Source organism: Squalius cephalus (assembly GCF_949319135.1).
Source record: "Squalius cephalus genome assembly, chromosome: 8".
Taxonomy (NCBI): Eukaryota; Metazoa; Chordata; class Actinopteri; order Cypriniformes; family Leuciscidae; genus Squalius; species Squalius cephalus.
Genome location: NC_137129.1, coordinates 5,372,858 through 5,384,616, shown reverse-complemented (window position 1 = coordinate 5,384,616; position 11,759 = coordinate 5,372,858). Strand labels below are relative to the sequence as shown.

The 11,759-nt window shown below is 37.6% G+C and overlaps 2 protein-coding genes across 3 annotated transcripts; one reads left to right on the top strand and one right to left on the bottom strand.

Annotated features, from left to right (window-relative positions):
- Positions 1-3,391: 3,391 nt before the first annotated feature.
- LOC307163261 (uncharacterized protein) lies at positions 3,392-9,541 on the top strand. 2 transcript variants are annotated; one of them, XM_079879282.1, is made up of 3 exons: positions 3,392-3,767; positions 6,312-6,802; positions 9,381-9,541. In XM_079879282.1, exons 2-3 carry the CDS (start codon positions 6,318-6,320, stop codon positions 9,520-9,522), a joined length of 627 nt encoding a protein of 208 aa, XP_079735408.1. In that variant the 5' UTR covers positions 3,392-3,767; positions 6,312-6,317; the 3' UTR covers positions 9,523-9,541. The 2 variants fall into 2 exon arrangements, with proteins under 2 accessions (XP_079735408.1, XP_079735407.1); XM_079879281.1 differs by having other exon boundaries at positions 6,276-6,802.
- A 67-nt stretch (positions 9,542-9,608) lies between these two features.
- chrac1 (chromatin accessibility complex subunit 1) lies at positions 9,609-11,215 on the bottom strand. The gene is made up of 3 exons (XM_079879283.1): positions 11,002-11,215; positions 10,662-10,788; positions 9,609-10,583 (listed from the first exon to the last, which is right to left on the bottom strand). The coding sequence occupies exons 1-3, from the start codon at positions 11,152-11,154 to the stop codon at positions 10,504-10,506; spliced, it is 360 nt and encodes a 119-aa protein (XP_079735409.1). The 5' UTR covers positions 11,155-11,215; the 3' UTR covers positions 9,609-10,503.
- Positions 11,216-11,759: the final 544 nt, after the last annotated feature.

Here is an 11,759-nt window from a genome sequence, read left to right as displayed (position 1 = left end):
GCCAGAATTTCCAACTGAAGTTTCATCCAAAGGGTTTTTGAGATATACCATAATACCCATGTTCATATAAGCCAAATTCACTCACTGTTTTAAAGCCCTTTTGCTTTACCAGCAAACACTCTGTGGTGGTCCCATAATCATGACAGTGAGACTTGCTGAGCCTCAATTCATTGTGTGCACAAACTAAACCTCAACTCAGATTCATTACAGGTCAGTTGCCATTCAGCTTGATGATTTATTGGGGCATGATACAAGTGTTTCAGACTTTTTTGGATTTCTTCCTCCCTTCTAAGTTCAAAACAAGTTTTAAAACTAGTCTAAAATGACCAAAATTGAAGCTTGTTGTGAGGGATAATAAGGACTCTAAGTATTCTGTTAAAAAGAGCACACTTCCATTAGTTCATTACATGCTAATGTTATTTATTCAAATATGAGCATGCATGTATAATAATTAAAATAGGGTCTTGAGACTGATTTATTGGAATAATTGAGAGCTTCATGACCTGGCTTTTTAAACCAACTTTGAAAAACTACCTCAATAGTGTCAGGTGCTAACATTAAAATATCCCTTATACATATATGTATATGTGCTCATGACAAAGAACAATAATTGTGACCAAACAACACAAGCCTATACTGTGTATTAAGTGTTTAGTTTTGTTGGTGTTTAGGATTTTTTTTTTTTTTTTTTTTTTTTAAGCGACTTTTAAAATTTGTAATGGTGGATCAACATGAGGGATGTTTCAGCATGTAACAAATTCGCAGGGGACCAAAATAAATATGATCTGAAAGTTTCCCTTTTTAAAATGTAGTGATAAATACTCATCAGCTTTTAGAGGACTTCATTAACATCATTTTCCACTTTACATTTTGACTGAAATGGTGCTGGAACAAATAGCTAGGAAAGAGAGTTCAGGCCAAGATTATTGCCAAAACATGGTGGTTGATTTGGTCTTTATGGATAATCGACTGAGTTGAGTTGATCTGATGTGTGGCAGTGTCATCCCCATGTCCATCACTAGCATTGTGCCATATTATGGGTAACATACTTGACAAGAAGCGTCCAATGACCATAATGTATGTTCGGGGCAAACTGACAGGATTTTCCTATGGAAGCAGCTTGTCGACCTGTGTCAAAATGGCAATTCAATCATCGTTGAGATTTACTGTCTTTGGAGTGCTAGGATTATACTTGATTCTACAACTTGTTTTATATCCAGTATTGCAATAACTCATTAAATCCTGATCCGTTTGATGAAAGTCCCACAACGAGTCTGCGATAAGCTATTTGTATTTAAGCATCGACGTAAGACTTTGGAGTGCCGTTCGTTGTAGTTGATGCGTATTTACCTTGCTATATTTTATGAAGGGAATTCAGTTTTGATTTGATGTCTCTCAAACTCTGATTTAAGGATGTTTAGCATCCTAAATACACTGGCATTTGAGTTTCTTGAGGGATACATATTAAGGTACAAAAGGTTGTATGGAAATCAATCAAGTTTCTTGTTTTTCTTTGGTGAGGTTAAAAACGTCCAGTGTGTTTTTCTCGTGTATGTGTGCCTTTTTCAAAATCTCTCCCGCCCCTGATTGAGGGACTATCCTTTTAATTTGATACTCGGCTCCACATTCAATAATTTGTACATTTATCATGCAACCTTGAGTGAATGCTGCATAGAATGATCAGTATTTGTATTTTGCACTTTCTAAGCAGTTTTAAAGGATGCCCTGTTGTAATTGGGCACACAGACTAAGACTATTTAAGACGAGGTATTTTCTGCTACAATAGGAATTCTAAGGAACCATATGACTTGTTGGTCTTTTCGAAAAAGTGTATAGATGTGAAGTACCTCATAAGCCTGATAAATGCTGCATAAACTTCATTTATTGTTCTTTTGTGAACCTCATTTTTCGAACAGTTTCCCCTATAGGGAGGTTTGACGTCCGCATGCTGTGCAAGCACCGTCAGAATCACGTGATTTACCAGAGCCGCTATTTAATAGATTACCAGTGATGCACATCGAATGCAATTCTGACTGATTTTTTCAGTGACGTGATACAATATCACCAAGCCTCTAGCTCAGCTGATCGTGACTATTGGATGGTGACGGCTTGCAGTCAAAAGTTACAGTTGACTCAGGTATTGCCATTAAGGGCTGTATCTGCTATTGCCTCTCGTCCCCCAATCCCCTCACCTGTGTCTTAATGTAGCCTTAGAACTGCATTTATGGATGGATCATAGTGAAGAATACCTGGCCTTAAAATATGCACTATTACAACATGCAAATCACTTCAGATCAGGCCATATGTTTTTGCCATTAAAACTACCTCCTGAGATTGTAGGAGTGTCCTTTATTTCTTCCTCTCCCGCCCCCAAATAGCTCTCTGTTAATTGACAATCATCTTTTTTTTATTTTTTTTTCAGATTTAAGTTCTCAAAGTGTATTACAAACAATTATTTCTGGGACACTCTAGTTGAATATTCTATTTATTTTTGTATTTTTTGAAAACCATGTCCAATGCTAGTCATGGAAGAGCCGAGCGACCAAAGTTTCTATTCGAAGGCTTTCTTGCACTGCCGTGTGGCGTCAAACCTCCCTCTCTCACATCAGCAATTTCTTTCATTTAACCTTGTGTTTGCTCCTTTTACAACATGCCAAATTAAATTTGCTGTCATTCCTGTCATGGTGAAGTCTTTAATTTCTGATTCATGTGTTTGCATTCACTGCTAAGCTCCTTGTTGTTGTTTCTTGATAATGTAAAGTGTGAGCTTTTTTTTAACAAGCAAGATTACAAACTGAGATATGCTGTAAACCCTGCTAAAACATAATGTGAAAACGTATCATTTAATATAGCTCACTTTCGCTTGACCGTGTATTGCATCATTTAATAAACTTAATTTCCTCTGACTGATGTGTCTTAATGTTTTATATGCCAGATTTTGTGTTTTTGGACTGCTGATGTCTGGATCCCTCTGCTGCTTTTGCCAAGTTTTTTCCATTCCTGTTTGCTGAGATAATGTTGGACTTTAAAAAAAAAAAAACCCCTCTATGCTTATACAACCATCTGTAAGTAAACTCAGATTGTGTGGATTCTTGCAAACCCAAAAAACAATGTGGTTCTGAGGCCAAAGTTGGTGCTTTCTTTTTCTCCTCAGACTACACTCCAAAACTAAAATGTATATTGTGCAGTTTAGCTCAAATAAGTAAGGATTTTTAACAACAATCCTTGTATATCTGTTAAAAATTAGTCATGCTGTTTATGAGTGTCTGAGAGAGTCAACTTTAAACTTTCTAACTTCAACATGAAAAGAAAAAAAGAAAAAACATGTTCACAGACAGGGAAGTCCTCAAAAAGTTTACAATGGCAGTGTTTCAAAACCAAGTGCATACCTACAAAGTGTTATAGAAGCCATGATATTCCGCTCGCAAATGATGTCCAAAAATGCTGTCTAGATAGGCAGCACACTAGGTATTGAGCACGGCCACTTTCAGCTGATTAAAACCTTGCAAGAACATCTTAAGACGTTTAGCTTAATGTCTTTCCATTTCACTCTGTCTCTTTGTATATTAACGCTTATGGTTTTCGTTTAATATTGTTGTGTTTGTAAAAATAAAAGGGCTCCTTTAGTTCGCGTAATTAACTTTAGTCAAATGAGTTGTGAGCAGTTCTGAGTGGAGCTGGGAAGAGCGAGTCAGATTTTCCAATAGCTCATTTATGAGAAGCACGCAAGCTCTTTTTCTTCCTGCTGATCTACAACAGTGTCTGAGGTAAGTTTGTTAAATGTTTAATGCTTTTAACATTTCACGGTGTCAAATGCTTTTGCTTTACTAGTTGCAAGCCCAAAAGTTTTTAAAGACACGTTAGCGCAAAAACGCTGTTTTTAAAGGAATTTTCCTTAAAACAATAACGTTTAAATGCACGATGGCATTTCTACGTTTCATAGACGTGTCTTTACGCATGTTAATTTTGCGACAGAGTTCGATTAAATATTTATTCATAAACTAGCTTTATTTATCTTAGAACTTAGAATTTCGTCTTTTGCTAAATTACACTTGAAGTCTACGTCTCTCCCGAGAGTGAACATTAAAACAAAATGATGAATGTAATATAACGTTATTTGGATTTTAAATACTTTATATCCCAGTTTAACAGCAGTGGCAACTATATAAGACTAGGCTGATTCCCTCGAAAAGTGAATTCGGTGCACAATCAAAAATTTGTTTTAGCATGAAGACCAGCTCAACGTAGCCTAATGGTAATACTTAAGTTAGACCGCTTTCCTTTTTTTTTGTCTGACCAACAAGTCCAACAATTTATTTGAAAACGATCATTATTTTGGCCTTTGGGTGGCTGCAATTATCATTAAACCGTACACACAAAAAGTTACAATTTTCTTGCATTACGTTTCTTGGTAAAATCCAAAAGAATAAATATTTTGGGGCGTCCACTTCATTACTAATATCAACCTTTTTGGATCTGTATCTTTGGTGCCACTGGCAACTTATTTTTGTAGATGTCAGCAAAGAATAAAGCAGTTACTAGTTAATAATTTTAAACTAACTTATCTTAAAGATACTTTAATAACATATTAAAGAAAAGCAATGCATTAAAAATACAACAACTGTAACAAGACAACAATTGAAGGCCCTCCTGTCTTGATATGTACATGTGGTATTTCTGTTGTAATAAAAATGTCTGTTTAATGTACATCAAAAATGTTCAGCCTTCACATATGCACCACGCCAGAGAAAAATATTGAAATTAAAATGTTATTTCTAGGATGTAGTGTCACCCCAAAAATAGCAGTTTATTGATTTATTCAGTCAAAGTTCTTTCATTGTTAAGCATTGTATTAAGATCTTAAACAGTTACAGTCATAATTATTCAACCCCCATTGCAAATCAGGTTTATTGGCAAAATATACAGACATTCAGCTGTTTGCAATTAACAATTCAAAAGTAAATGAAATAATAAATAAATGTTTCAAGTGGTTTACCCAAATTTAACTGAAAAAGCAACTTTTAATGACTTCTGCAGTCTCAAAATTATCCAACCCCTTCATGGCAAGCATCCTTAGTACTTAGTAGAACAGCCTTTTGCTGTTATGAGCTGCTGCAAACGAGATGTAGAACCAGACACCAGCTTCTGGCAGCGTTTCTGAGAAATTTTAGCCCATTGCTCATGAGCATGGCCTCTAGTTCAGTAATAGCCTTGGGTTTGTGTGCTGCAGTCGTTGCCTTCAAATCCCACCACAGTTTTCCTATGGGATTCAAGTCAGGTGACTGTGATGGCCACTGTAGAATCTTCCAGGACTACTACTTCAACCAGGCCTTGGTGATTGCCTCAATTACTTTTGTTTGATTTGTTCATTGCAAACAGCTGAAAGTCTGTACATTTTGCCAATAAACCTGATTTGAATAATTTTGATTACAACTGTATATGCATCATGTGCTTACAAAGTCTGGAATATGAGTTTGATACACTAAGCTCACATTGGTACAGTTAAAGGGATAGTTCACCCAAAAATGAAAATTAGCCCATGATTTACTCATCCTCAAGTCATCCTAGGTGTATATGATCTTCTTTCAGATGAATACAATCAGAGTCATATTAAAATATATCCTGGCTCTTCCAAGCTGTATAATGGCAGGGAATGGCTGTATATTTTTTGAAGTCCATCAAAGTGCATCTATCCATGATAAAAGTGCTCCACACGGCTCTGGGGGGTTAATAAAGGCCTTCTGAAGCGAAGCGATGCGTTCGTGTAAGAAAAATATCCATATTTAAAACTTTATCGACTAAAATAACTAACTTCCGGCAGACGGCCTACGCAAGTCAACTTGCGCCAAAAGAGAAACACTTGATGTATGACGTAGGAGTACCGTAAGCTTTGACGCCTCTTGCTGTTCAAACAAACAGGACTGGGCAACAAACTCAAGCTCCTCCGACATTTCTCTTTAAAAATTCTCGTTTTAGACTTCTAATTCGTGACTGGTGTTTTGTTTTGCTCTATCCTCTGTCATTACGTTGTGCGTCAAGGTCAAGGGTTACTCTTTCGCCATCTGACGGGAGCTAGTTACAAAAAATTTACAGCCATTCCCTGCCATTATAAAGCTTGGAAGGCCAGGACATTTTTTAATATAACTCCGATTGTATTCGTCTGAAAGTAGAATGTCATATACACCTAGGATGACTTGAGGGTGAGTAAATCATGGGCTAATTTTCATCTCTTTAAGGGCAGTTAACAAAAATAGCTTTTTTTCACTGCTATTTAGCGTCTGTTCGATAGCACCAGTATGCGGTTGCTCCAGGATAGAATGGGATGGACGTGTTTGTCCCGGTGCCTTTTTCTGCTGTACTCAGTGGGCTGCGTAGTGACCGAGCTCGAGCTGGACGGCTCGGACCGGGACTGGGAATGGGGTTCGGGATTACACGAGCTCCTAAACAGCTTTCCAGCAGATAGTCCTTTTCTCAGAGAGACGCCCGGCAGACCGGCCAACTGCACTCAGCGCTTCTGGCTGCCTCCGTCCTCCCCTGTGTGCTGGGATGATATAGCGGGACCAGAGGAGTTTGAGAAGTCACGCCTCCTCGTGCTGCAGAACAGGGCGGCACTGCAGGCTGTATCCACATCTAGTGGTGTCGAGGAAGGGGGGGCGTCCTATGACCAACAGGCCAGGGACGATGTGCAGGGCGTCCAGGCTGACCATCTCGTCGTGACTCAGACTGCCGACACAATGCAGAAGGTGTTCATGGATTTGGATGAGAAGAGGAAGGAGGAGAAAGAGCATTATACCTTCTCAAGGTTTGAAGTTTTGAATGTTTTCATGGTAATTTGTGAGGTTGAAAACATTAAGCAGAATTTTACTGTAAAGTCGTCTTTTCACTATCTCCATCAACGATAGACATTTATATCCGATGGAGCTGTGTGGGGTTTCAACTAGTCTCACATAGCCAGACCTTCAGGCTGACGGCAGACTCCATTGCAGCTTTCATTGGCCAAGAATCACCTAGAGGCCGTCTGTAAAGCAACCAATCACTGTTCGTTTTTTTTTCCCACGTCATGTTTAGGTGTGTGAAAATGTAACGTCGATGTCCCTACAATAACAAACTCTTGTACATATTTTAAAGAAACACGCTGACTTTTTGGGACTGTAGCTTATTCACCGTATCCCCCAGAGTTAGATAAGTCCATACATACCCTTTTCATCTCCGTGCGTGCCGTAACTCTGTCTGACGCACCCACCGCTAGCCTAGCTTAGCACAAAGACTGGAGGTAAATGGCTCCAGCTAGCATACTGCTCCCAATAAGTGACAAAATAACGCCAACATTTTCATATTTACATGTTGTGATGTGTATAGTCAGAGCGTGTACGAATAACAAGGTCACATGAGACACAGCCATCTTCTAACCGTACACATACTGGGAACTATATTCTCAGAAGGCGAAGCACTGCTACTTCTGCGGAGTGATTTACTCCAACTCTGAGCGAACTCTCTGCTCCTCACCACAGGGCTTCTCAAGTGCTGTGAGCAAATCACTCCGCCCAAGTAGCAGTGCTTCGCCTTCTGAGAGTTACGGCACGCACGGAGATGAAAAGGGTATGAATGGACTTATCTAACTCTGGGGGATACTGTGAATAAGCTAAAGTCCCAAAAAGTTGGCGTGTTCCTTTAAAGTGTCTATACAGTGAACTTTACATACTTCACATACTTTTGAAAATCCAGGGTTTAGTTGATCCTGATAAGCGCTCATTGTCACAGTTTAAACACAATGGTTAGCTTTTTCCATAAGGGGGTTTGAAATCACGGCATCTTTCCAGGTGGAGACGCAACACACACGTCTCACGGAAATCCTGTAGAATTCAACCAATCAGATGACGACTTCGAAACTCCAGAATAGTTTCTGATTTTGTGTGCCATATGCATCAGACGTTCAGCCAAATTGGTGCGACGTCTGAGACTTTTTTGCAGCGTAGGCAGACTTTTAGGATCCGATTTGAGCTTTGAGTCAAGTGCAATGAAATATTTTAACTTTTGCAGATAGACTGCATGCAAAAGCCCGACGAAAATTAAAGGGATAGTTCACTTTGAAATTAAATTTTGGTATGTTTTAGCTTACCTCAAGGGCATCCAAGATGTAGGTGTCTTTGTTTCCGCAGTAGTTTAAATTTTGATGTTTTTAGGTCAAACCGTTCTTGTCTGTCAGTCGTATAATGCAGGTCTATGGTCACTATCTGAAAGAGCATGCACAGAGAAGTCCAAATTAAACAATTCAGCATCGTAAGTACACACTGATGGCCTAAGACACGAAACGAGCGGTTTGTGTGAGAAAACGAACCGTATTTATATCGTTTTTACCTCTTGTACACTTTCCGGCGCATGCGCAGACTAAATGTCAGAACGCGTGCACACGTCACACACCAGAAAGCGCGCACGCCCTCAGATCACTTGGACGTGGTTGTGTACAAGAGGTAAAAACAATATAAATACTGTTCGTTTTCTCACACAAACCGCTCGTTTCGTGTCTTAGGCCATCAATGTGTACTTACGATGGGGAATTGTTTAATTTGGACTTCTCTGTGCATGCTCTTTCAGATAGTGACCATAGACCTGCATTATACGACTGACAGACAAGAACGGTTTGACCTAAAAATATCAAAATTGACACTACTGCGGAAACAAAGACACCTACATCTTGGATGCCCTTGAGGTAAGCTAAGACATACCAAAATTTAATTTCAAAGTGAACTATCCCTTTAAACTAAAATATTAAATTTCAAAAACTATTTATATATATTATAATAATATATTAGTAAATGTTGAAATTAACATTCAGATTAATAAATGCTGTATAAACATTGTTCATTGGTAGTTCATGTTAAAGTATTAACTAATGTTAACTAATGAAACCTTATTGTAAAGTGTTACCAAATTAGCATTAGGTAGTTTGAGAGTGACTCAATTACACCAGTTGCGATTTTTGGATTTGGGGAGATTACTTTGCAGAATCATGGGTAATGTAGTTTTGCAACGAGAATTTCACTGTTAAACATAATTCTTGTAAAAAAAAAAAAAGTTGTATAAATAATGAAACAGGCTGATGGCTTCAACAAAATAATATACCATCACTTAACAACCTTGCTGCCAATATAGGTCATTATCATTAAAAATCAATTGCTCAATGGAGATAACTTTACAAAAAACGTCCTTGCTTCCGCAACCTGATTGTTGCACTCGATGTTGGAGATAGTGGAAAGAAGGTTGATTACATAATGTCAACACAGGTTGTTTTCTCCTAAATCAAATAAATTAAAAAATGTTATAACACATGAAACAAGTCTCTCTCTCTCTCTCTCTCTCTCTCTCTCTCTCTCTCACAGTATGAAGGAGCAAATTGAAATCACGAAAGACTCCATTGCAAACAGGGAGCAAGTAGCAGCACTTCTGGAGAAACACCTTGCCAATCTGGAGAGGTCTTTGAACACTATGCAACTTCGACTGGCCAAACTACTACCCCAGTAATTTAATTTAAGCAACACAAGCCCATGTTAAACGGACATGTGAAAAAATACTAATAATGCATGTTTTATTATAACATTTAATCACACAAACAAGACATATATGACCATATAATGCATGCTAACAGCATCCTGTACTTCTTTTGGTACGTTTTCTCCCCTCATTCTTCCACTCTATTAAGTAAGTGAGTTACTAGGTAGTAGAAATAAAATCTATTTTTATACCCCCAGACTAAAGACTGTTCAATAATAAATTGTAAGGTACAATTTTGTTATGCCAAATTTGTCTAAAATAGTCTGTGATCAAGAAAAATGTCATTTACACAACGGTTCATTTGAGTTTGCATGACTGATTGCCATATTAAAAACAGGATGAACACATAATCAGCAAATGCATTTATTCAAATACAAAATCAAACGGTTCAAGCATTTAAAAACTATACAGGGCACTAGATAAATCTTCAGCTGCAGTCCAGACTCAAGTATGAATCAAATGTATTTTTATCATCAGCGGTGAAGTGGTTAAAATGTTAAAGCATCAGTGGTCATCAAATATACCTCTCTAAACCCTGAGAAATATCATTTTATTTAGAAGACGCATTCATAAGCAAAGTCTAATTTCACAATGAATGGAATGGACTGTATAGATGTTTGGATTGTTGCAGCTGAGTGAAAAAAAAAAAATCAAAAAACATACAAATCATGGTGTCAGGTAGCAATAAAACACTACCAATGCATGACACAGCACCACATATACTGGTTTCCTGTGCTCACAGTGGTTCAGCTGTGAATCTGAAGCGGCTAGTGAACATTTTAAACAGCATAGTGTAAGTGGGTGCTAAAACAAACAGACTACAGTAAGTAAAACATGTATGTTACCTCTCTAAAACAACAACTCTTTGGGTGAAATGTCCTTATTTCTCCACTGTGTAAGGAAGTGGTCAGAACCAGTTCACAGTGATTTCCTCCGACTTGCTATTCATCACTACAGGTTGTCATCATCTTTGTCCATTTCTTCCAGTGACTTCAGATAATCTCTGGCCAAGATTTTCTTAGGAAGGATATCTAAAAATAGAAGAGACAAAACTGTTTACACTGTTTGAATTGTGTTTGTCATCATTACAAATGACCAGGAGGACTCACCAGTTAAAAACTGAAATGTTTCTGACTCCTCTGCTGCCCTGGCCAGATCACTGTATGACAGTGTGTTTGTCCCTTTACCGGAACCGTTTTTATATGAGGACAGAGCCAAGTGCTGGACAAAAAGCTCCTATAAAGTATGAAGATGTCACACAGTAATATAAACATCAGTCAATGATATAAGAGTCGTTCGCTAGTACTCTTACTAATGCGAGAGATATGAATGATATGAAGGTTAACTGGTGTCGCAAATGTTCATAGCGACCAAATACAAAACAGGGTTTCACCTGAATAAGGCAGTTAGCCTGCCAACTGACCATTGATTAACAACACACCAAATTACCGTTGCTTTTGTTGTCAAGAAAAGAGCGTCCTGGTTAATACAGGACACATCGGGAGAACTTTTCATGATTAATCGCACCCTCGACATTGGCAGAGAGATATTTTTACTGTTTGAAGCTTGCTCAACTTTCTCCTCCATGTTTCTATCAGACATGTTTCTGTTAGCAGCCGCTGTGGGTTAAGCTTAACGGAAGTAAATCAATCTACAGGCTTTCAAAGAGACGTCACTGGATGACGTTTACATGGGAACTGTAGTTTTAAGACGAATCTTTTTGTAGTCCTTTGAGAATTTTGTCAGAAGAGAAAAAAAGAAACAAATCAGTTTAGGCAGATGTTTTTTTTTTTTTTTGTATGTATGTATTAGATATGCAAAGTGACCATATGTTTCTATCATTTTTTATCTTTTATTTATTAGTAAAAGTGCTGTGTCAAATTATCTAAAATATTGGTTTTCAAACTTTTTGACTCCATAGACCCACACATTTTTTTTTCACGTTAAATGTCAATTTATTAAAATAATCTTTTTATTTTTATTTTTATTTTTTTTACTTTTGATGGGACGAATTAAAATGTCAAATATAACGTCATATTGTTCATTTTTTTCATTTTTAATTATTTAAACCGTATAAAAGTATTTAAGTACAAGTATTTCAATGTTTACTTTAATTGGGAAGTTTTTTTTAATGCGACAGAAAGTCTGGCAACAAAACTGTCCACATGGTGGTCGTTAAATTGGTATAAACTACGTTTCCCGAAATA